This window comes from Brachyistius frenatus, unplaced genomic scaffold (assembly GCF_029030835.1).
Source record: "Brachyistius frenatus isolate BFR_SWC_R1_liver_20210118 unplaced genomic scaffold, ASM2903083v1 Contig_82, whole genome shotgun sequence".
In the NCBI taxonomy this organism is placed as follows: Eukaryota; Metazoa; Chordata; class Actinopteri; family Embiotocidae; genus Brachyistius; species Brachyistius frenatus.
The window spans coordinates 227,957-254,880 of NW_027210681.1; the positions used below are offsets into that span (position 1 = coordinate 227,957).

General features: G+C 43.0%; 1 protein-coding gene across 1 annotated transcript in view; it reads right to left on the minus strand.

Moving 5' to 3' along the window:
• Positions 1 to 26,924, minus strand: part of LOC138627161 (pro-neuregulin-3, membrane-bound isoform) — a 317,078-nt gene that overhangs the window by 101,566 nt on the left and 188,588 nt on the right. The window contains exon 2 of the mRNA XM_069709306.1: positions 22,321 to 22,450. Coding sequence (XP_069565407.1) covers positions 22,321 to 22,450 — 130 coding nt within the window. The remainder of the gene's footprint in view (positions 1 to 22,320; positions 22,451 to 26,924) is intronic.

Sequence of the window (26,924 nt, forward strand, 5' to 3'; positions counted from 1 at the left end):
GAAAGAAAAGAAGCTGCTGCACCGCCTCCAGCTTTTAGATCTGGTAAAGACGGGTTAGCACCGAGCTGCATTTCTGCGTCTGCTTTACTCTCGTGGCTTTACTGCAGTCCTCGGGGGCGCTCTGGACTCTCCCTGCTTTTTAACGGCTGACAGTGAATCCGGAGGACACGCTTGTTTTCAAAGAATAACCGTGTTTTTCAAACGGAAGCTCTGATTTTGAAGTCGGCCGTACGGCGGGTTTTAAGAGAGAGAGAGAGAGAGAGAGAGACTACCCAGAAACAACTGTTGATTAACAACAATTTAATTCACAAAAATCTGAAGATATCACGAGTCAGCTAAAATAAATCTGTAAAAATCTGAATCAGAACATACAGTTGTATCTACTTCCTGGCACTAAACAGTCCTCGTGACCTTTTATCCACTGCTCAGCTTTCTCCTTCGTGTCACTCTCCACTGTGTAATATCTAATAAAGTAGAAATATATATATAAAAGACCCTTTCAGTTCCTGATCTTTACACTTGAACTGGAGCTGTGAATGCAAAGTAGCCAGCAGTGGCAGTAACTGTAATAAAATCTCCCTGACTGGACACACACACACACACACACACACACACACACACACACACACACACACACACACACACACACACACACACACACACACACACACACACACACACACACACACACGCACGCACGAGTCTGCAGCCTGTGGCGGTGGTGAGATAAGCTGCGTTGAAAGAGGAAACATGCAACACAAACCCTGAAGAGTTTAAGGGAAGTCGTTGACTTTAAGATTTTGTGGAGAAGCAAGATGGAGATGAGGGTTACTCCTCAAAACAAAAACAAATAAAAGGTCCGAAAGGCAGGATAATGAGAATTTACATCGGCAAATAAAAGTATGGGCAGAGTAAGTGGAAGGGGAGAACATCTGGAACAGGATGGCAAATAAAATGAAAAAATACAATTTAATTGAAAAAACACTTGCTCACAATGTGGAGATAAAGCAAAAAAATAATATAGAGCCGGGAGTAGAAAGCTACTGTGACAGAGATGAAATACTGCACTGATAAGATGCAGTAAATGTCTTGTTCCCGCTGCGCCAATAAATAATATTTGAATTTGAAATCAGGAGAGGAGGACGCTGTGGGAAGAAGACCGGCGCCGCATTATATGATAAACTAGTTTTGCATTGTGGGAAACTATAACAGACACACACACACAAAATAATAATATTGACACGAGGCTGCGAGTCGAGATGTAAAGACACATGCGGTGAGATGCACTTGAGGCTGGGCGGAGGAGGAGGGGAGGGGGGGGAGGGGGGGGTGTTATATGACAAAACAAGAAGAGAGCGACGGGGAGAGGGAGGACAGAGATAAAGCGTTTCATGAGCAGGGTGATAAAGTGCATATTAAATTAGCCTTAGCTCTATCGATCGCTGCACTGCACCAGAAATGGATGCCTTGCATATCAGAGAGATTCAATTATACTCATATAATCAGCTTCAATTCCTAACGGGGGCGAGCGAGTCGGACGGCAGGAAGAGCGGTGAGAGAGAGAGAGAGGTGGAGGGGGGTGGGGGCGGGAGGGGAGAGAGAGAAGAAGGAAAGCAGATGGGAGGAGATCATTTGCATAGAACGTATGGAATATTGCTGCTTATGGAGCGGCAATAAAATCAAATCTGTGAAAATGAAAAATATTCATCGGCTTCAGAGAGAATTTATGAGAACAATAGAAGCAACATGTCATCCCCGTGATAGACTGCTTCATCTTCTGCTCCTCTTCCTCACCCTCCCACAAACCCCCGCACGCGTCCCCCCCCCTTCCTCGTATTCCTTCTTTTCTAAGCCTATTTCCTCTCATTACTAATTCATTAGTCATATTTATTGAAGGAGGTTCACGCTGAAGGGGGGAATCGATGTCTTATTTACACATTTAGACAGTCTATGGACTGAGCCGCGATTAACTGGCCTATAAAATCTTTACCAATACCCTCATAAATCTGCCGTCAGGGACGTTTCCCTCCTGATAATGTGCATCTCTATGGAAAAAACGCAGAAAGAAAAACTCTTGATTGGTGCAAGACAAATGGAGGCTCTTTTTTTTAATTTTTTTTTTTTAAAGCTATATATATATATACACAACACGGGTGCTTTTCATGGGGCAATTACTGCACCAAACACTGTGGCTTTTCACTTTTTAAAGACCTTGCAAGGCTACTTCTCGTATTTAATTCTTACTGTATGAGGATGTATTATATGATGAGGTACGGTGTTTTGCAGGAGGACAAGTGGGGCTCATTCCTCGGGCTTTTAGTGATATTTATATATATATATATATTACACATCTCTTATTTTAACTGTAATTGTCTTTCATTTTATGTGTTTTATGCATCTAATTTATTTTCTATATTTTGAAATGTTCCTTTATATCTGTTTCTATGTGGAATGCCGCATGTCATTTTCAGACGGAAAGTAATGAACGGACGAGAAGTTTAAACCACAAAAAAAAAGTAACTTTCAAACTAAAGTCCAGAACAGATCAAACTATATGCAATCATGGCATGAATGTTGTAAATAATGAAAACAAAATCATCCTCTAACATTTATGTCAGTGGTTCAACAGTTAATTGGAGGACTAATCACTTGCCACTGATGTTTTTCATTACAAAGCTTCTCATATTTAGAGCTTTTAACTGATCTATAAAATATTACAACTCCTGCTGCCTTTTTTTTTTTTAAAAAGCTTGACGTCTGCTTTGCACAAAGGTCGCGTCGTGCAGTATATGAAACTGAATCTATAAAAAGCATGCATCTGTTTTTTGTGGGTTTCTTTTTGCACCTCAAAGGGTGGTTTTTAAAAAAAAAAAAAAATTATTTTATTTTTTACCCAGAGACACCTTTTGTTTGCGTGTTTACGTCTTGATGTTGCCGGGTTACAGAATCGCTGACGTGATGATTGAATATCTGTCACGACTGATTAGTGTTAATATGTTCTGACTCCGTGTCGTTCTTACAGCAGGTTTACATCCATTAAAGTGTGTCACACCAAACATATGAGCTCAGACAAACTGGTTTGGCACACACACACACACACACACACACACACACACACACACACACACACACACACACACACACACACACACACACACACACACACACACACACACACGTCAAATTATTTACATTGCAGCTTGTGTACTGGAATAAGAAGAAAGCATATTTCCCACTTGGGAAGAGAAAGAGTTTTGTTGAACACGTGGTGGAAAATGTTCATATATGTTCATGTTTGTTTGTTCTTCTGTCTTTTGGGCCTCGATTTTGGCATCTAACACAAAAATAATGTCAAAACAACTTCTAGCTGGTACTGATATCATGTCCATGCTGGTTTTTTTTTTTTTTTTTTCCCTCCTCCCACTTTCCTCCCACTCCAATCCTTTCTCTTGGCTCTGCAACAGAATTCAATTACTCTCATACTCCCATATAATCACTTTTCATCCCCAAGGCTTGACAGTTTCCCTGGTCTGACAGAAAAAAGCCTAATTACTCTCTGACCTTGGACTCACTCTCTCATTTTCTCTCTCTCTCCTTCGCAGCCCGGTCTTCCTCTCTCACCTCTCTTCCACACACACGCACACACGCACACGCACACGCACACGCACACGCACACACACCTGTTCCTGCATGCCAACAACCAGACACACTGACCCGACATGGCCGTGTTTGATACCTACTTCCATGTGCACAAACACATGAGGTGATTGCGTTCGACAGTGGAGGCAAAAAAAAGAAAAAAGAAAGAAAGAAAGAAAAAGCTATCTCGACCAGACCAGCTTCACCATATAGGCTTTTAACTTCAGGTCTTAATTTCCTTCAATTTCATACCACATATATAGATGCTCTTACAGTCATTTAAGTCTTTCATGGTCTCAGGGAGTATAAGAGGCTCATCTTTCTTTTCTTTTTTTTTTTTAAAGTAAAAGCGAGTGACCAGGCACTCAACCTTGTTTCTGTACGTTTTTTTGGGGGGGCAGGGGGGCTGTGAGAGCATGATAGGAGATAACGTGTGGAAGTTAAGAAAGAATTAAAATGGGGTTGTCACTGCAGTCATGCCTCCTGCTCCCCTTAATCTTCTTTTCCATGTCAAATTCAGTGTAGAGAGAGCGCTCGGCGAAAATGGTTGATTAGCTGCGGAGAAGAAGACGCACTTTTCTCCACGCCGCTGTTGTTCCGACATTAACGCCGCGATCAGCGTCGTATACGAACACGGCTACAGCCTACAGAGTGTTTACAGCTACATCCGAATATGTAGGAAAACAGTCCGGAGAATTGTAAAGATGTATTATCGGCGAGGCGGATAAGTCTTATATATATATATATATAAAATATAAAGACAGTAACAGGAAATCAAAATATGTGAGGCGGGGTTTCAGAAGTTGAATCGAATCATTCCCCACTGAGTGTCAATTAATGTTGTGCAACAGTTTGCCAAACTTCTCGGATGTCAGATGACTCTTTATCTCATTTAAACGATTGTAAATAGTGTTAAAAGACCTCCGACAGCCTCACAGTGTCTCTCACTTCTAGATAATTGTCTGCGTAGCTGAACTGGATGTGAAGAATTCAACATCTGCTGCAAACCCCCCCCCAAAAAAAATCGCTCTTCTCCTCATTAGACGCTGGCGTTTTTCTGCACTGGCATGCGCGCAGGCGCGGCAGCAGGAAGGTGTGCTACTCTGCAGAGTGCTGTAAATATCACTGCACAGCCGAACTCAGGAGATCTAAACATAATTTATACACAGACACTACCGTCAGCTGAGAAGACGACGCTTCCGCTTCGCTTTTATTCCCTAGAGACCAAACAGCAACGCACACAAACTCTACGTCCATCGCGCTGTCTCAATTTATGTGCGACACATTGCGGTACTCGTAATTTCCCTACAAATATGAGAAATAGGTAAATGACAGTGGGCGGTGGAATATGCTGATGTGGGGGAGTAAATGTCAAGCGGGGAAAATGTATGTTTTTCTGGACAGTTGGGAAATAAGACGGTGGCATTTCTCCAAAGATGCTAAAGCGCAGCAGCCGGCAATAACAGGCATTAAGTCCCGCGGTGGTTTGTCCCGCGGTGGTTCGTCCCACGATGGTTCGTCCCACGATGGTTCGTCCCACGCAGGCAGACAGCAGCTGTGGGCGTCTCCATCGATGGTGGTGTCTTTTACAACAATCTCAACATCAAACCCAAATCTTTAGGAGTTTACTCTTAAAGTCTAAAGTTTTTACTGCAATTAGTTGTAGTGATTTAACAACTGCTGTTTTTTTTTTAAACAAAAGAAAACGTAGACATCTTTTTAGCTTTTTAATTGAGGCTGTGTTATTTTACTGTCTTACTTATTGTTGGGGTTTTTAATTGTGTTTTATTGTTTTCATCTTACTCTTTTTCTTGTTTTTCTTGTGTTTGAAGTTAATTTTTTTATATCTTGCTCTGTGAAACAGTTTGGGATGCGTTGTTGTATAATAGCTGCTTTATAAATAAATGTGAGTTGAGTTGCGTAAACCCAAAAATCTTTCCGTGACTTTGGCAGACCGAGTTTTTGTCTCCAGACGGGAGGTGATACTGATACTGTGTTCGTCCATCTTCGCCACCTCACACCACATTTCTACGATCTTAAACCCCCCGCCCCAAAAAACAAGAGTCAACCACAATATAAATGATTAACCGTGTAGAGTTAAACTGTTTCTCCCGACATGTAGATGAGTGCTCATAATGACTGCGCAGCACTGCGGGCTATTTCAAAAACTAGACTTTGCTTCGCGGTAGCGACACGACCTTCAAATCCCTTTTAAAATCGCAGTGTTGATTTTGAAGTGCTTTAAGTTATTTACATGAAGGGTGTAAAAGTCTGGCTTGCTTCCTTGTATTTAGACTCTTTAAAGTAGCGTGGCTGATGGTGATGAGTCTATTCACAATGTTGATTCAAGGCAGGGTAATTATTTTTCCAGAGAGACACATTCATTCCCTCGTTCAGCATAAAAAAAATTCTGATTAGATTTTCTACAACCAGTATGTGCACCATTTCCTACAGGCAGAGTGGGATCACAAATATTTGACTGTATCACAATCTCTGGAGAGGATGAAGAAAGGCAAAAAAAACCCCAACAACCATAGCCTCAATCGGAGGAGACCAACTCTCTGATGGGCCAGCATCAATATTTCTGCACGGGTCAGAGAAGTCAGTCGCGCCTCTGATCTCGCTTCAGGCATTTTGCTTCTAGTCGTGTAAACTCGCTTTTGCGGCGTGTTTTGCATAATTTAGCAACCAGCTCGTCAAAGTTAGCAAAGCAGTAACGAAGCATACTAATCACCGACGGCGGTGCTGCAAGCAGAGGTGCCCTTTTACAGACTAACTGCGCTGTATTCCCGGACTAATAACCTTCGCTTAATGTCACAGTCTGCTTTTATTCAACGAGGATTAAAAGAAGAACAAAATGTCACACCTGAAATACAAACATCTACTCTTTACACAATGATAGTGGTTATTTTCACACTAAAACTTGGATGTCAAAACCCTGTTTACTGTAACATAACACAACAAACGTCCTGCTCGCTCCTCTGAGTGCTGAACTTGAAACAGACGATGATTCAAACATGGATGTTGCTGTAGAGACGCTAGGAATTCAAAAATGTCGACGCTTCACACAACTTCAACCCGACACTGAAGCTCTTTACAGTAGTTTCAAGATGGACACCCACGATTAATTTCTGCGTTACAGTGTTGAATAATAGCCATTAAAGTGTTTTTGCAGAACATCGGGATGTCGCAGTAAAGTTAACTTTTGACCTTTTGGATACGAATCCATCATCACGTCATCATTTTTATCCTGTTAGACATTCGTTGAAATTCTGTCATACTTCGCCGATGAACTGTTGCGAGTCACGGTGACCTCTGACCACCAAATTTGAACCAGTTCATCCTCAAGTCCGAGTGAATGTTTGCGCCGCAATTGAAGACGATCCCTCAAGGTCATCCCGAGATATCGCGATCATGAGAACGGGACGGATGAACAGATGGACGACAAGAAAAACAAAAGGCCTCAAGCCGAAACCGTCACTGGTGCAGAAACACAACTACAACTAAACAGAGAAGAACCTCCAGACTTAAAAGAAATGTGAAGTGACTCGAAACAAGCCATTTATAATGTATTTTATTGATTCATTTCACTGTGATAATGCTCATTCATAACCAGAGGGAAAGCGCTATAAAGAGGTTAAACTCCGGAGGTGTATTGTGTTGTTCCTCACTGGATGGAAATCGCATCCCCCAAAAAATATATTCTATAAAACATCATAAATACAGTCCAGTATGTGTGCACCAATAAATAATGCCAACAAAGACATCAGCTCAACCGCCACTTCTGTGGTTTACAGCACAATTTAAAAACAGAAAGCTATTTCCGTCATCTAAATTAAAACGTGAGCACACATTCCTCTGTGAATTTATGAAGGTACGCTAAAGAAACCATCACAGTGAACATCACTGGGAGGTTTCATTACTATCCTTATTAACAGCCGGCCGCGGCGCCCGACTCCCGACGCTTTGATGTTGCGTAAATACATCTCTATAGTGTACGGCATTAAAAAGCTTGAAAATATAGAATAATGAGCCGTATATGCATATTTAATAGGTTTAAAGGCATGTGAAAGGAATTACAAATAAAGAAACTGAGAGGGGTTGAAAATAATGAGTCACACTTCAGGCAATTTTATATCACGTCGTATTCATTTTCTAATTATTTGCAGAAAACGTATTCCATCAAATGAATCGTTATTCCTCCTGACTGATATTTTGTGTGTGCGTGTGTGTTGTTGTGACATCATTGTAGGAAACACATGTTTATATGTTCACACTGGGAGCCGTTAGCCGCCGCCATTGTGAGCTCACCGGTCGCCACCAGCTGATTTATAACACATATCAAAGCTAATTCCACCGACTTGTGCTCCATCTGCAACGCTCATCGATCCCCTCCCTCCTCCCCACCCTCCGCCCCTCCCCCCTTTTGTATATCCATAAGCCGCCGTGCTGTCCACTAATAGAGGAAGTATAACGTTACTTTGTGACCTCAATAAAACCTTCACTGTACTTTCAGCCCGCCGCTGCCTCTCGAATCGAGCGGCTCAGCTGCACATTGACATAAACGCAAACATGCCAACCTGCTCGGGGCGATGTAGCATCGTCCAACACATAGATTTACTCCTCACTATCCTTCACCCCCATCCTTCTTCTTTTTTTTTACTGATGATACTCGGGCTCAGGTTGGCACATAAAAAATGGCAGAGCTCCTCAACCTCAGCGGTGTGACGGAGAGGGTGAGGAAGGAGAGGGTGAGGAAGGAGAGGGTGAGGAAGGAGAGGGTGAGGAAGGAGAGGGTGAGGAAGGAGAGGGTGAGGAAGGAGGAGGGGAAGTCATGTAGTGTGTTAAAAAAAATAAGAGAGGTGAAGTTTGTGGAGGTTATGCTGGACCTGCAATAAAATACTTGGTAAAATACTTTTTTTTTGTTTTTGTTAACGTGAGGAAAATGTTCCAATAAAAATCTTTCTCCTGGAAGGAAATAATAATAATAAAAAAAATTCGAATTCCACAGAACCCAAACAAAAGATAATTTTTGTTTCTTCAATAGATTTTCTCATCAAGATGTACCACAGGGAAGAGACTTACTGGAAGTGTTGCAAGGTCTTAATATTTAGCAACTTTATGGTACAATTTAGTAATTAGCAAGTCCCACCTCTGGGCCCATCAACAAAGCAATACTAGTAAAACGTCTTTCTCGTTGCTCGTTCCCAGAGCACAGCAAAGACTTTCAGCTTGTATGCACAGCTGACTTTTTTTTTTTTCCGAACAGCTTTTGTTGTCCCCGTTAAACAATGCAAAGCCACTTCCATCTGAGAATGAAAGTTTGATGAAGCAACTCTCTCTTCCTTTTACCAATTATTCGCTACAATCGTAACGCAGGAGTACAGTAGTTGACGGTCGGGGGCGTCGGTGCCGTTAATAACGTCGGGATCCCCTCGTGAGCTCGGTCGGGAGCCGGCCAGCTGGACGTTTTGTTTAGCGCCGTGATAACGCTCGAATGTGGCGAGTTTATGCAAAAAAACCAACAAAAAAAAAACATTTTGGATTTGCAAGATTAACTGGAATATTGAATTAAATGTGTTTGGTTTTCCTCATTTACTATTCAGAAATATACATATTTATCTTGGGAATTGGACTTTAGAAAAATCCACAGCTGTCAATCAGGGATTGTTCACTGATGGTTAATGCACAGTAAACTCTACCAGCTATAAACGTTTACACTGCTGACATCTTTAGTGTAATTATAACCTGATCAAGAACCATCCAAAGAAAAGTACCTGTGTTTCAATCATGAGACAACATCGTTTTTAGAAGCACACGATTGGATGCACGATAACGGCACCGAATCGTAAGTCTGAGACAATTAATGTTCTACAGTCTGAAAAGGACAATATTTTTAAGTCTTTGAAATCACTGCAGCAAAAAGAGAAACTGCACGTGAAGAAAAGCTTGTGTGCAACAAAAACTTAATCGGCTTCTGGTTTTTTTTTTTCTTTGGGGCTGTGAACAGCTTACATGCACACAGTGAGACACAAGGAACACAGACTTGTTAAATGGTCCCAGCGGGTTGTATTTGGCAACTGTGCCCCAATTCCAACAAAACATATTAATTTTATCTTTTTTTTTTCAATTTGCAGTGCATTGACGCTGAGGAAACTCACAAAAGTAAGTAACTCGGAGATGTCAGCATGCACTCACAAAAAATGTTGATGGACACTATTGTCCCACAACTCAGTGTGCGGCGTAAAATGTAGGAGCCAAAATTAAACAAACAATTACGGATGACAGATAACAAAAGAATCCGAGATTAATTGTTTGGAATTAAAACATTTGGCTTTGTGATTTGCGGAGTTTTTATTTGCAGATTCGTTGGCAGCAGTTTCCCCAAAATCAGTTGGCTGAATGTTCTTTCATTTCTTACAAAGTAAAAGCTAGAGTTGTACACTATGAAGGTTATTACAGAGCATATGAATTATACTGGCGAGCATCTGTCCAATGAAACCATGACTCTGCAGTTTCAAGTGTGCTCTTACACTCGCATCTTTAAGAGAACAAATATTTGACCTTTTGGAGTGAGGACATCTTTGGAAATTGAGGAAATCTTAGTTTTCAAACGTCCCTGAACTCCCCGAAGGAGAAAAGGTGCGATAAGAATGGGCTTTCTGGGGTTTTGAACTCGATGTTAAAGTTTAGGTTGGAATTGGATTCAGGAGCTTCGGTGTGGACGTATAAACAGACAGAAACCACCGTGAGCTGCATGTCAGCCTGTTTGCTTTGATCCCTGTATGCCAACTAGCTCTTGTTTTTCTATAAGGGAATGTTTACTGTACTGTACTGTGTGTGTGTGTGTGTGTGTGTGTGTGTGTGTGTGTGTGTGTGTGTGTGTGTGTGTGTGTGTGTGTGTGTGTGTGTGTGTGTGTGTGTGTGTGTGTGTGTGTGTGTGTGTGTGTGTGTGTGTGTGTGTGTGTGTGAGTGACAGGTTGAGCTCCAGTGACATGAGAAGTGCATGGAAGCTTGTCAGCATCCGTCAGGATCTCCGCCATCATCTCTTCTCAGACCTCCCCCCCTCCCCTCCATTTGTTCTCCTCCTCCTCCTCCTCCTCCTCCTCCTCCTCCTCCTCCTCATCACCTTCCTCTCATACTCGCTCTATCATTCATCCACGTCCTCTTCTTTTCTCTCAGCAACACGCTGACACCAGCCGAGTGGACGTCAGGTGGACCTCCAGCACGGCGTGACACCTGCTGACAGATGCTGAGTTGAACCTTCGGCCAACACGAGCACAGCTCAAGGAAAATAACTCCTACATGTCCGGTCTGAGCCTGAAGCAAAGCATTGTGGGGCTGCGACCCCTGAATGAGTTTCTCCACTCTTGGCCGGCACAAACAGCTTAAACCCCCCAAAAAAAGAAAAAAGAAAAAGATAAATAATGACTCCATTATTGGCTGTTTCTGCAGCACATGATTATCTTTTTATAGCCAGAAGTGTTTATGTACACACATAAACACACTCTCACCCTCACACAGTCTCACCCACATGCACACACGCCTACATTCATATTTATACACTGATTCTAATAACGTCTAATATGGAAAGAGGGAATGAGAAACATATTATATGCAGATTAAGATGCACTGATTGGAAATCATATGGACTGTTTGGTTTAATTCATTGATTAAATCTTTCATCATTTTCACCAGGTAACATTAACATATTAGTTCTCCCTCGGTTGATTCAGCTTTCATCACTCATTCATTACAAAACAAATTATGCCTAAGCAATATGATGCATATTTCATGTGTATTTATCTGTACTAATTCAGCGAGAGCAGTAATAAAATGTTACAGGGCAGCTTTTCAAGAAGTCTATTCATATTTGTTGGAATTTCAGGCATCTGATCCAGTTTTCTGACGGCTTTACTCTCTGAATCAAAACAGCACCGACATCACTTTATCAGCACTTTGGTCCTGGTTTAACTATTTTATAACTATATATATATATATATATATATATATATATATATATATAACTATATATATATATATCTCGGGGGATTTCTGTATTTTCAGGTTACATTTAACTGTCAATCATTATAGGAAAGGCCGCCTAAAAGGGCGATTACAGACAGGACCTCTAGACGAATGTCAAAGTGACCATTATAGCCGAGTCAGCGTCGACGAGACGGTAGAACATACCAAAAAAAAAAAAACAACAAAAAATCTATTAATAAATTAGAAGGAGCACGAAAAAAAACCCCACCCCGATGGAGGGCTGCTTCTCGTTAGTCAGGGAGGGGGACGGGGCGTGTCTGAGGCTCGGGTGCACTGCTGCCATTTTTCCAGAGTGAAGCGCTCTACGGTGAGCAGGCTGGTGTGCAGCTCCCAGGTAGCACCGGGACTCCAGCCCTGCTTAATATTGCAGACGCAGCTCGTCTCTCTTCTACCCTCCCCTCTTCCGTCGCCTTCAATCTCTGACCGCCCCCTCCCCTCTCCATCTCCACCACCACATCCCGCCTTCTTTACGTGTTTCTCTCTTTCTCATTTTTCCGCAGCAATTTCTCCACGTAAATATATGTTTTACTCGCATCTTTTTGCTTCGTGTTGTTGTTGCACTTTGACAATAAATCGTCTTCCTTCGTTTTCATTCTGTAGACGTGGCACGTTACAGCGTCTGTGAGGGCAGCTTCAAAACTTTGGGTTTTTTTGTTACAAAAATCGATAGCACACTTCTTTGTTTTCCCTTCTTCTCTTATTTATTCAGAGTTCCCCATCCTGCAGGGTGTGTGTGTGTGGGGGGGGGGGGGGGAGAGGGGGGGAGGGGGGGTGCAATCTCAGTCAGAGTTTTTGGAGGGAAAACCACGGTTCATTTGCACAAATTTGCATCCTATTAACACATCAAACCTGCTGACTTGAAAGGGATGCCTTGATTAGGAACATCACCAAATTATTGTATGTCTACTTCCTCACTCCTTGCCTCCACCCCCTCCCCCCTCCTCTGCCCCCCACTTGTCCTCTTGCAATCTCCTCTGCTTCACTGCTGGGTTTTTTGTTACTGTACTGTGTGTTTGTGCATCATTATGGAGGATAATGCTGCAGCACTCTTCAACCTTTGATGTGCCAAACACTTCCTATACCTCCCATCTATCTCTCTTCGTCTTGTATTTGTCTCTTCACTGTAAGGTCATGACTCCGCTGCTCCTGCTTCCTCAGCCTATCACTGACTGTCAGGCAGAGCTGTCAAACATGTATAATTTCTGTGTGTGTGTGACTCCGAGCACACGTACAAAACGCGCACACGCACTCATATGACCGAATGCAACGCCTCGTAGTATGTTGTGAACCTCCTGAGGATGATCCCGACGTCGGATTATAAATGTTTCTCCTGTATTTCTGCTCGCTGATTTAGATCGCCGTTTTATGTACTGAAATACATCCTGGCTGTCAGTCACCTTAAAAAGCACAGCAGGAAGTGACATTATCTGCACCGCCTGCACGTTCACAGCGTTTCCTACCTGGAAAATATTCCTCTTCTTTGAATGCCAGGCAGCATGGAAGCTACTGCCAACAATTCATGGTGGAAATCTTAAAAGAATTCACATTAAAACTGGTAAATACTTTGGTTTCTACAAACTGTGTTTGATTGTTTTTGATAAATTTAACAACTTAAACCCCACTGAGCTGCTAGTGAAGGAGTCAAAAATCATAATGAACAGACACATTTTGAGCAAATCAACTGAGCTTCATTTTAAATCAAGATGGAGACGGGAATGTCTTTTCAGTGATGTGCAGAACATCCACAATATCTCAATTTGTGGAACGGAGAACCAATAAAAACACATGCTGTGTTCCAGATGTTGTACTCCTGTACTCACACTCACTATTTTGAGTGCCATGCCATACACTGCAAGTACCAGGATGATGCACTCAAAACAGTCCAAAAAAAGAAAACGTTGGACACTTTCCACCCTAAAATGGTCGCCATCTTGTCTGGGTAGAGGAAAGGGGCGGAGCCACCGACGTGATATGTAAGAGCACAATTTGTTCATGGACCAATGAAAGTATGTCATCTGGAACACAGCATCAGTCTTCCTTTAGAAGCTCATTTACAGTACAAAAAAAAGAGAAAAATGTTATGCCTTTAATTGCTAAGACTCCCTGCTGTGAAATTGAGAAGCTTAAAACAGTAATAAGTCCAGGAATTAAAATTACTGCCTTTTACCAAACTGCTTGAGGACATTCATTATCAAACCATCTTTAAAAAGCTGCGGTTGGCACAGGCTGAGGGTTATTCACACCGAAAATGTCTCTGTGATTAATGATCGTAATTTGTCTGAATACAATTAGTCATAACAGTGTTGAATTTGACAATTATTATAACGCTTTCAGGTATTTCTGCCTGCAGTGCACGTCCCCAATTCTCCATTTCCCATCACTTTCTGTCAAAATCACATTATTCGTGTTGTTACACCGACACGACTCCGACAACAGAACGCAGCTTATTGTTTAAATTCTCCTGACAGCTTTGACAAATTCATCCAAAGTATTGCTTTTCCCAAATTAGTATATACACAAATAAAAGAACGGACACGAACGAACACACACACACACACACACACACACACACACACACACACACACACACACACACACACACACACACACACACACACACACACACACACACACACACACACACACAGGACGTGTATGTTTGCGAAAGAGCCTTAATTGGATACTTTGTGCTGTTTACCAAACTGAGTGAGCTAATGCAATTGCACAATTAAACTTGTTAAATCTTGCTAATTAAAACAAAGACTTCAATACAAATCAATCAGAAGTTGAGAAGTTGCTGAGCATCAAGAAGCGGCGCTGAGAAGACAGCTTGAGAAAAACTCCAAATCACAGGAAATCAGCCACCAATCAGATATTCACGTCTGCACGAAGACACAGAACATACTGTCTTGAAAACAGCTTACTTTCAATTATTCCAGACCAAATCTGAAACTGACGCACACTTGAGGGTTGGATGGACCAAACAACAAATGAAACTTTCTTTTTCATGAGCGCAGAATAAACGCTCGTCGAGCTGCTGGAGTTCATCAAAGACACTTAAAAAACACCATGGTGGACACGGTAGGTAGTTGTCACAGTGGCAGAGTATCAGCCTGTTTCCACGCGAGCTGATTGGTTAAAATTAACCCGATGTTTTCGCCCGGTGGGATGGAACATCTGCAAACGATTCCCTACGCAGGACGGCCAGACATATATATTCCCGCAGTGATATCGGGTCACGTGGCTCTTCTAACATCCAGCATAACATAGCAAGGCTTTAACTATTTGACGCTAGTCTCCGAGTCGCCAATGTCGGTCCGGTTTAGTTTCGAGCAGCACTCGATGATGACACATCTGGCTGTTTCTTTTGCACACTCATGTCTATATAGACTTTGTGTGTCTGCCGTGTGTCACTGGACAACGTGAGCTTCATCAGAACCAGGATTTCTGAAATAAACAGTTGCTTGCTTAGCCTAGTGAGAGTTAAAGTGCTGTCAGATCAATAGGATACATGAGAACAAAGGAATCCAGGTGGGTACTTGGTTCATATTTCTCTGTAGGTTTGAGGGTGTTGAAACAAAACTTAATGTTGACTTAGGTTTTGCAGCGAGTAAAACTAAAAGCTACTCTTGCACATGTAGCTCGATGGTGTCTGAGTCCTCTCTACTGCTCTGTCCTCCCTTTACGTAACACAAAGACGGAGCTGCCAAGAGATCATCAAGCATTCATTGTGTGCTAATTACATCAGCAAACAGTGACACGCTGACGTTTTGCCCACTGCTGCTCACACTCTCATCTCTCAGTCACCCAAAAAAAGAAAAAAGCCTTCTCTCTCTTATTCCTTGTTTCCTGGTTTATATTTGTCCTCCTCTCGCGGCTGCCTCCCAGCTTCTGCTTTCCCTCCCCAGGCATGTCGAGTGCTCCTCTTTCACGTCTTGGAGGGTTCAACTTGCCGAAAGCGGTGCCTTGTAGCCACAATATGCAGTCTCTTATCTGTTTAATTTTCTCCCACCTCGAAAGCATGCCACGGCATCAGCCTTGTTTATTACTGTCAGAGACACCAGTCGAACTCCCACTGGTGTGCCATTATTATCGCACAGATGGCGATGAGGGTTTTAGAGAAATCGACGAAAGCAACAGGAAGGAGAGAGAAAGAAAGCAGAGGGAGGGAGGGAGGGCAGGCGAAGGAGAAATGATGGAAAAAAAGAAAAAAAAAAAACTGGAAGAAAGAGAGAATGAGAGGCTAAATAGTATTTTCCTTTTTAAACATAAACCAGATGGTTTTATGAATGTAGTGAGCAGCACAGATTTTGTTCCTGTATTGACAACGCTCCTTAACATTGGTTGCACGCACAAACACAGATGTGCACTTTAGCATCGTATATGGTGAGCACTTGACACACCTTTATCCGAGCGTCTCTCTTCTGTCAAAGTAAATCCCATCTGTCAGAAACAATATGGTCCAGAAAGCAGTAACCCCTCCATTTACTCCTCGACTCATGCCGAGCTCACCGCTACAATGTCGGGCGTCTCTCGGGAGGACGCTCACACGTGTGCTTTATTGTGCGAGTGGTTGCATTTGTTCTTGGAAAAGACCAGAGGAAGAGACTTCAGGACATTGAAGGGAGACGTTTCCTGAAGCAGGGAGAACTACTTGGGTCAACCCACATTACAGTTGATCTACGTTTCATGGGTTTTAAGCATGAAGTGTGTTCTGGAGCCTGTGAGCGTTGATTTGGTGAAACATATTTGGAATTCAAGTTAAGGTTGGATGAAGTTTGGTCGAAAATTACAGGGTAAAAAGAAGTACCTGGTCTTGTTCTAACTATACATAGTGGGAAAACGGATGTGAACTCACAGTGACCTTGACCTTTGACCTTTGAGCAGCAGAATCCAATCAGTTCATCCTTGGTATCCAGGGAATGTTTTTGCCAGGTTTAAAGACATTCCCTCAAGGCGTTCTTGAGATATTGCGTTCACGAGAACAGGACAGATGTATGAGAAGGTCATGTAGTCACGGTGACCTTGAACTTTGACCTTTGACCATTAAACTCTGATCAGGTCATCCTTAGTATCAAGCTAATGGTTTTGCCAAGTTTGAAGAAATTCCCCCAAGGCATTGTTGAGATATTGGGTTTGTAAAAACGGGACGGATGGACAGGTGGGCCGAAAACATAATGCCTCCCGCTATCTGTAAAATTGTTGTATAAATATTAACACGTGGAAGAAACAACAGTATTTCAACCAAAACCATTCTTAACGACTCGCGACTACATTTAGAGTACTACATTTTTTCATATGCTGTTGATGGACAGTTTTGCCCAACAGGGTAATGCACATTTAGCGTGCAGGATTCACTTACACATGAAAACCAATTGTGCACAATGGTGAGGAAACTCCAGGGAAATCTCAAAACCGCCGAAATAAAGAGTTGAATCTTTAAAAAAAGAAAAGAAAAGCAGAATAGCCAGCACTGTTGCACAATGTGATGGTTGTGCTGTTTGTAAAAAAATATATACGGCCAACTATTACATTCAGTGTAGAAGGAACGTGCAGTGCTATCTAATATTAATAATATGTAATCTGCCACTGGGATTCTTATGAATCCTTTCTTTTATATACGTTTTAATCTCCTTGTTTACTAGCTGCCTAAATGTGTTTTATTGCTGCTGTGTTTTCAATTTCACGCATGCCTCTTGTTAACCGGCTTGTCAGTTTGTGTGTGTGTTTGTGTGTGTGTGTGTGTGTGTGTGTGTGTGTGTGTGTGTGTGTGTGTGTGTGTGTGTGTGTGTGTGTGTGTGTGTGTGTGTGTGTGTGTGTGTGTGTGTGTGTGCGCACGGTGAAGGTAATGTTATGTATTCTACTGTGCAGCTACTCTCTGCACCTGTGAGGCCCGAGTCAATCTGGTGGCGCTGGTCCGTGGCCGAACGCTTTGGAAAAGCCCGAGGTCGTCCAGGAAAGACAAGGCCGGTGTCCAGAGAGACAGGAGGGAGGATGAGGAGGATTGTGGGTAAGGGAAGGAGGATTACATTCAAGAAAGAAGTGGTTTGTCTGCTGGGCCACCTCACCCCTCCTCGCTTGTTTTTTTCTTCTAGCTTGTGCTAGAAAGCAACACGACGTGATTAATGTGCAATACTGAATTACATTAAAATATCTTATTTTTTCACTTTTTTTTTTTTTTTTTTTCTATCCGGTTGCTGGTATTTAATGTCTGTAAGACTTCAAACTGACCTCCATTTCATGCTGTTGCATGTGACGGACGTTAGCTGAAGGGTGGAGTAACTGTGAAACGACGTGGGTAATGCTGTAAAACTGGTGCGAGGTGATGAACCGATGAAGGACAGACGGAGAAAAGGAAGAGGAGGAGTGACGTGATGGACATTCAACTTTACTGATCGCTGTCTTTAACTTACACTGCTACTCATCTTTCCAATAAACAAATACCCTTGAGAAATGTACCCCTATTCAATTCAGTTCAGACCTCTGTGCAGTGAGAAGGTGCAGATTAAATCCAAACTGCAAGCAGTTCAACGCTTTGTTTCGACCTTCAACAACAACATCTCGTGTCATGGTGAAACATCCAACATTGCTGCATCGCCATGGCGACGCCGTTTAACGAAAACCCACGGCTTTCACAATATATCATCATCGATGTCTCAAGGCTGTTCTGACCCGATTTGATGTTATTGTGAATAACCAGCTCAAAGAAGCACATAAAAGTATAAAACATTACATTTCCTGTTGCCAGCAGGTGGCGCCGTAACTACGACTGAATATTACAGTGCAGATGTCTTCAGGGCGGGACTTTTATCAAACATGTCAAGTTTGAGCAAAGATCGGACGATGCACATTCAGATTGGAGCAACTTTAATGTCTTGGCGAATCCCTCAAAATAGCCGCCACGCCACGGACACACCGTTCGACGATCACATATTCTCAGATCTAGGTGTGATACACGTCCACCGAATATCGCTCATGTAGGTGAAAGCAGCCTTGACATCACATTTGGTGGGGGAGGGGGCATTTTTGCAACGCTGATGGTCAAAACCTATTGAATACTTAAATCCTCACCGGGGACGATTCTTGCGCAAAGTTGCATTCGTTTTTGAGCACGTTAAAGCTGCCAAAAACGGCAACTCGTTTTCGAGAAGAAGAATCATTCCTCTGCGTTATGAGAGGACCTTCGCACCACTCGGTGCTCGGGCTCTAATGAAAACCTGACAGCGACCGTTCTACCGGCGCAAATCCTGTTTTTAAAAGCGACTTTGCAGGGATCTCCTCCAAAGCACCCCCCCACTCCCCCACCCCTCCTCTCGCCACCTCCACTTTGCCTGGTGAGATTGCATTTCCATCGCTCTGGAATGGGCTTTCAGCAGAGGGCAATGAGAAAGGGCTTTAGCGAACTCGACCGAGGGACACCCTTTTTCTTTTCTCTCTGGCCCGATCACTCCGGCAATCAGGAAATGAATAATAAACGGGCCAGAAATCCAATTCACTGCACCTTCCGAAAGACAGAATGAATAAACAGCGTCGTGTAAGCAGAGATAAAGCTAAATCCTCCCCCCGGTGCTCCGGCTCAATGGGGGCGATTACAACAGTCAGGAGAGATGGTTGCATTTGTTATTTCGGGAGAGAGCCGCTACTTCCTGTCTAAAAATCACAGAGTTAAAGTAAAGAGAAACTCGAGAGGAAAAAGCACATACGGGTCTGGAAGATATTTATATTCCCAGTAATTACACTAAAACTATCACAAGATGTTTTTGTTATTAATCAAATTCAGCATCACGTACTTTTACAACCAGATGCTTTGGCCTTTTGCCATATTCTGAAAAATATTATCTTAGCACACTGACTAATTTACTGGTTAGCTGAACGCTAATGATTGAGCGCCTGACTATGTTGCCCCAAAGCAGTGAGCACTGGCGTGTGTGTGTGTGTGTGTGTGTGTGTGTGTGTGTGTGTGTGTGTGTGTGTGTGTGTGTGTGTGTGTGTGTGTGTGTGTGTGTGTGTGTGTGTGTGAGGACACCGAGCAGCCCTCATGACTCACATCTCTTCTACTCTCTCCCTCCCGAAAGGTTGACGAACACAACGGTCGCACACCGACAGCGCTAAACGGCGCTCTGGGGGACGATCCGCGCTTGTTTTTACAACCGCTCGGGGGAAAAAACACGACGCTTGATACTTGAGTTATGACTCTTTGGAGAGAAAAAAAATAAAAGAATAAATCTTTGCAAAATAAACCCAAAGGGATCAGGTTTCATCTCACGAATACAAAATTAAAAACAACCCGATTAATTCGGTGACAAACAGCGCCACCAACCTGCTCGGTTTGTCTCCATTAAACGTCTGGATTGATCGCACTCTTTTTTTTTAAACCTGATTTGTCTCAAGTTGTTGTGAACACAGATTGAATCAGATTATCCATTGATCTTGTGCCCTGGGCTGAAATCTGTCATGCGTTTGTTGAAGAGAATAAATTAATATCCAACAGCATGTCAATTGAAGCACTAGTGTTAGTCATATTTAGTATTCACTCAGGAAGAAGATCCACTCATAAAATATATATTTAAAGGGTTTTGATTCCAAAAAGACTGAATCGTTAACTTTGCTGAATTAGTTCCAAAGTGTTAAAGACGACTGGATATATATATATATATATATATATATATTTATTTTTTTTAAGCAAAGTTGTTTAATGCTGCATAGCTTTACTGCATTACCACACAGCTGTTACTCAAACTCAGAGTAAAATGCCGTATTGCTTGATGGTCCATATTATTCCTTGAGAAAAGCTCATTGCCACACGATTAAACAGCAGAGAACTTATTCTTTTTTTAATTTTTTTTTCTTTTACCTCTACTCACATTTACATTCTGAGACGGTGCGATCAAGGCTGTCGCAAAAAAAAAAAAAAAAAAAAAAGAAACTCTTGCTCTTTAACCAGCCACGCTTGTCTGCATGTTACGTCGCCATGGCAACAGAAGCTCCGTCTCCAATCTCCTTGTCCCGCGACACCCTGGTCTCCCTTTTCCCTTCTTCCCCTCAACTCTTTCAACTGACATCCTTTCGTCCTGAAGAAAAGCAGATGTCTGTCTTTGTCGTGGACTTTTCGACCGGGTTTCATAAAAGATTGTGAACTGCAGCGGGGAGCATTTTAAAGTGGGAGACTCTCAGAGTTTCTACAATCATCTGGTTTCTTAAAACGTCAAGTGGAGAAAAAAAAAATGCAGGCTGCAGAGAAAAGATGTCTGCTGTCTGAGACGTGGTGTTGTGTTCGTGTAAACAGCCTCTCTCGTGTGTTCATCACTTATCCCGTGTTCCACTTTCGCATTTTTTCCGTTTAATGAGTCGCTACGTCGCCGAGCTTCACCCTCACACGCGTACGTTCCCCTCTCACACGGATGTGCACTCGTAGCTCACGGCGGGGCGACAAGAAAAAAAACAAAAAAACAAAACAGGCTCTTTGAAAAACAGGTCGGGTGGAAGTCCCGAGGTTAGATTTTGGAAGAAGTTGTTCTGGGACTTAATTAGTAAAGGGCTCCACATTTGAACAGACTAAGTGCCCATGAGCTCTATACTCTCAAATCTGGGACAACTATGGCGCACACACACACAGCTGCACAAAATCTCTTCATTATTCATTAAATCAAACGGGTGCAGCCTGTATAGACGCTGCCAACACCATCTTATCGGTTCAGGATGATACTCCGGATCCATATTGGCTTGATGGGATGATCCATGGCTGGCTCCTTGGCAGCTGATGGCGGCTGTCAGCTTGGATTCACAGCAGCCACAGTCGTTGATCTGCGCGCTCAGTATCTTCCACACAATCCTAACTTGTCCATTACGTCGTCATAAATGTGCGACTTCCTGTGAAGCTTTTGGGGCCCCGAGGTTTTGATAGTGGAACACAGAAACAGTGCAAATAGCTGTTAATGAGAACTTATTGGTGGTTTTGGTCAACACCGAGCGGCAACCAGCAGCGACGTCACCCGTTGGTTTGTGAACGGCCGTTATGAAGCCTCGAGGCGGGATGTTGGCCGGCGGATGCTTTTTGGAGCCGGCCTCTGGTGGCACCCGGTGGTATTGCAGCTTTAAGGCACTTCTGCATCGGCCTCATTTTTCAGAGCCGGAAGCTACGACCACTTTTATATACAGTCTCAGACTCAGAACAATGGCAGAGATGTGGGTTGTCCTAAAGGAGGGATTTGAAAACCTTCCATGGAGGATGTGTTGCCTTTTTTTAGGCCTAGACTTGTGAATAAAAGCCACAAAGGGAGCGAGCGACAAACTCTTCAGAACCTTCCTGCAGACGTGCAAAAGGTGACAGCAAGTGTTTGACTGGTTTTTAGCGTATAGTCACAACTCAAATCTTGACAGGAAATATACATAACAAACATATTCACATTCCTGCACCCTCCCCCCCCCCAAAACCAAAAAAAAAGAAGGCAGAAAAACATCTAGTGTCTAATCCAGAGTGGGCAAGAAAAGCCTCATCAACAGCCAGCTGCATACAACAAAGCAGACACAGCATCAACATCTGGAGCACAACACAGCTTTTATGCTCTCAGAAGTAAACGAGCAGAAAAAAAGAAAAGAAGCGAAGTGCATTTAAATAATATGATCACTTACTTGCAGTGCTTGTGCGGCCCACTGAGCGTCTCGATGACAAAGCACTCGCCGCCATTTAGGCAGTAGGCCAAGTCCTTCTCATGGCAGGGTTTGAAATGCTCCGAGTGCAGCGGAGGGACCGTCGGAGATGCTGCGGAGCAAACAAAGGAAATCTTGTTAGGCACCATCCGCCCTTAAATTCATATTATTTTTCTGAATGCATTTGGTCTTGAATGATCGAGTTCATTCGTCGTAAAGTCTTGCAGCTTTCTGTGACGCCTCGAACCAAACTAATTGTCTTTTTCGCTCCACAATAAAACCACGAATAAATCGTCTTGTTGTCCTAAATTGCGGCAGGAAAATAAAGTCAGGTTTTCCAGCCACTTACGCGACACCGGAGGATCCATAAAAGAGCATCTCACAACACCGCCGCGCGTCGGGGATAATACCGACGCACTATTGTTTGTTTAGACCCTGCAATGTCACCAGCAGAAAAAAAAGATGGATGGCGGACGGGTAATAATCTGTCCTGCAGTGATTAATACTCCGCGGTCGCAGCGGTGCTATTGGAGAGCTCTGACTTCTCCCAGCGATTTATCAACAACATGCATGGCTGATTGTGGACGCTGCGTACTTCTGAGGAGAATCGGCTCAACGCCGATGTTCTCGTAATTGAAATTCATTTGGGAAGAACCAGCTGGGGGGAAAAAAATTAAAAAGCACGATGGTGGCGGATAAAACTATCAAACAAAGAGAGATGGATGGATAATGTTGAGGTTTCACGCTGAGAGTTGATGAGCAGTGATCCGCGAGGAGTGTTCGGAAGGAGTTAGGAGAGGTGAGTTATTTCAGGATGCCCTCAGATCCCTTAATCAGCAGTATGAGGCGCGTGCGCGCGGCGGGCTGGGTTAAGTTATGAGACGTCGGCTGCTGACTGGGCTCCGGGGATAGTCCACTAACCCTTTGGTAATTAGCCAATGAGGGACTAGTTTCAGTGTGAAAGAGGAAGTTGGGTCAGGTACTAAGTAAGCGGTGAGCTGTGGTTTCATTAAATGAGGGTCTTCATCAAAGTAATAGCTCACGGAGGTTGTGTAAACAGTTATTTATAAATTTCTATCAATTTTTAATCCTAATCCTAAATCATAACTACTCTGGTATAATACAGGGAGACACCACTGATTTTACACATCAGATGAGTTACTCGTGGAGTTTTATAATGTTTCCTCTCTGCGGGAGGTTTAGTTTAAGAAAATTGCTCCAATGATGAAGGCAATTTTACAAATGATTGAGGATAAATCTCAGTTTGAGCATAAAAATGTGTTGTAAAAAGTGGGGTCCCATGTTAGGGACAGAAATCAAGACTTCTGTAACCTTCCAGTGAAGGATTATTCCCATTAATGTGACCTTGAGATTGACAGTGAACGTAAACCAAACAGACGTTTAAATGGGAGCTGATGAGCGACACTCGGGCTGTGAGCTCACAGCCGACTTTTCCACCTTCAATCAGGTATAAAAGCCTTAAACATGTTTGTAAAGTCACTGTTTGTAGCTTGAAAGAGACCAAAAAAAAAGTGACCGAAACGTGATATAGCAACATATGCAGAAATATTTTACAGCAATTCAAAAGTCTCATGTTTCATTGTAAAGAGTTCGAGGCTCTTGCAGTATAATATAATAGCCCTTTTGTCCCAAAGATGGATTTTGGATCACCCTTGAGCACGTTTCAACTTACAAACTGGCATAACACTCTATTTGACCTTGTTTATGATTATATATCCAAAGGAATTAGGTTCTGGAGCGCATTAGTGACATTTAACACCAATTATCAAGTTAAATGTGGTGAACAATAAAAGAGTGGAGACTAGCGTGGTAATTAGGTTTGTAGTCCATCCGGGTTTAATGAAGCGGACCAGTGTTTGTAGTCACAGAGCCAAAATCTCTCCCAGACCTTAACCATACAACAGTTATGATAAACATACAAATAAATAATAGAAAATGGGAAACGTTTTGCAAAATCATCCAGCACACACACACACACACACATATATATATATATATATATATATATATATATATATATATATATATATATGGTTATACTGTTATGAGGTGGGTGTTTTTCCAGGACCCAAATGCAAGCTCACAGACTCAAGGTTTCAAGTTCCAAAAATACTGTCTTTATTGTCCAAAAAACAAACAAAAAACTACAAACCAAAAGGTGGCACCGAGCGTGTCCACTTTACGTCCAGTCGGGAGGGCAACTCAACCGACAGCTCCTGCGGGGACACGGGTAACAGGGCAACCGGCAGACCAGCGGAAGGGACGGCGTCAACAATCTTCCAAGCCGGGAGGGCAACTCCACCGACTGGTGATTTTGACGGGGATATCCGCAGGAGACACAGAGGCCGGAGGAACGGGAACAGGACTGACGGAGAGCTGACGGAGAGCTGACGGGGAGCAGACGGAAGACGGACGGGGAGCAGACGGAAGACGGACGGGGGGCTAACAAAAATGCACCAACAACCAGAGTTGTGCAGGGGCAGGGTACATCTAGTCCGGGGAGGTGATCAGGGAGATGCAGCACACCTGCAGGTGGTGATCAGGGGTGAGTGGCTGCATCTGCTGGGACCGGTGAGGAGCGTGGCCACGGGAGGTGAGTGGTGTGGCCACAGACAAAGACAGGGGACACAGGAGGAGAGGTGATCGGGGGCAAAAACGGAGGAAAAAACTGGACTCCTGACATATACGGCTGGAATTTGAAAGTTAATTTGATGTAATTTGACTATATAATAAACATATACAAAGCACGGATGGTATGATGGAACTACGGATGTACAGTCATGCAGCGATGCAAATAACCCCTCAGCTCAGCCCTTTTCAAGATGTTCACGTAGATCCACGAGGACTTAATGAGATTAAATTCCCTCCAACGGCTGCCAACGAAGGAGATCAATATGTGTACGGTGTATGAAAGAATCCATAACGTAACAATGGGCCTTCGATGTGTCCAGACAAGAGTTCCTCAGCGACACACACCGAGACACTCAAACAAAAGGCCTCAATCACAAAGCACTGCTGTATTTTTCTCTGCACTCGCTATGCAACACTACTTGATTTTTTTTTTTTTTTTTTGAAACATGAAGGATTTCCCCGCAGACATGATTTCATGCTTGGACCGGGCTGTGCTGTTTTGTTAGTCCTGGTGTGAAGTGACAGAAGCGCCATTTGTTGTCCTCACTCTTTGTTTTTTTGGGGTTTTTTTTGTGCTGACAGAGTTGTCACAATGCACTGTAGGTTGTTTAGCTTAATACTCGTCACCTGTCAGCTCAAGACACCGCCACACTCAAAGAATCGTATCATTTTAATGCCGGATGTCGAGTGACAGACAAAGAAAAAGAAAAAAAAAACATCATGTCAGGCAGCTGAAAATATCACCGCGAGTTAAAAAAAACAAAAAACACAACATCGCTCGCAGAAAGGCAGACGTCAATCAGCGGCGGAGAAAAACAGTCCAATTTACTGGGCAATACTGTGAAGAGAGAAAGAAGGGAGAGGCACCGCGAGGATCAATAAAGCGTTGGATGCTGGGTAACACGCACCCCTCCACTTCAACCTCTCTTTTTTGTGTCCTTCTTTTGTCTCTAACTCCCTCTGCGTACAGAAAGGAAATGAGGAAGGAACGAGGAATCTGCTGATTTTCACCTTTCATCAAGGCACCGCAGCAGTCGAGAGAAGGCTGCAGCCATTTATGAAAAATAAATGATAAAAAAAAACAGGTCAATCGGATCCACCGACCGAACTCCTCAAAATGACACGGACGTCTTTAGCAGACCCTCCAAGAGCCGAGTGTGCCGAGGACATCAACGCGGAGATAAATCCAATCGCCGGTCGGCGCATGTGATGCAGTATTCATGATTTAATTATTGTTCTTCCGTTTGGTGAATCCAGATCAGCGGGGAGGCACATACAGAGTGAATTCCAACAATCCGACCTGACGGTACAAACCTGTCTCCTACAAAATAGGTTTTCAGACTAATTTGCGTCACCAAATATGCTTTGAGCGAAGCACGGCGTTGACACCGGAGACCAGAGTCTTGTGCACGACTCCTCAGGTTTAATAGACTTAGTTATGTTTAGGAAATGTGACTCCATAACATATTAACTCCTTTTTTATTACACTTTTTCCGTGTTTAATTAAGATCACAACGTCTTCCAAACTTGAAAAAAGTGCTCTGTGACTTGAATCGTACACTTTCTTTGTGTCTCCGTGTTGAATTGAGCCGTAAACCAAAATAAATGGCTTTGTGGATCAAAATATTCCAAATGCGTTTTCTGACAGAGAATTTGGATTAATTAATTTTTAAATGTGCCTCGTGCAGAGAACCTAGTCGGTCTGTTAAATTGTCATGGTTTCTGCTGTCGAGACAAAACAGAAAATCTCCAAACTGTTGCAAATGGAAACACAGATCTTTTCTTTGCTGGCGTTGCAGTCTTTTGTAAATTAATTACCTTCAAAAGGCCACTTCAGCAAAATGTGCTTAAGCACTATTCAAGTCGCGTTTTATCGGGAGCTAACAATTCCCCACGAGACACTGATGAGGCAATGATCTCTGTGACCTGTTGAT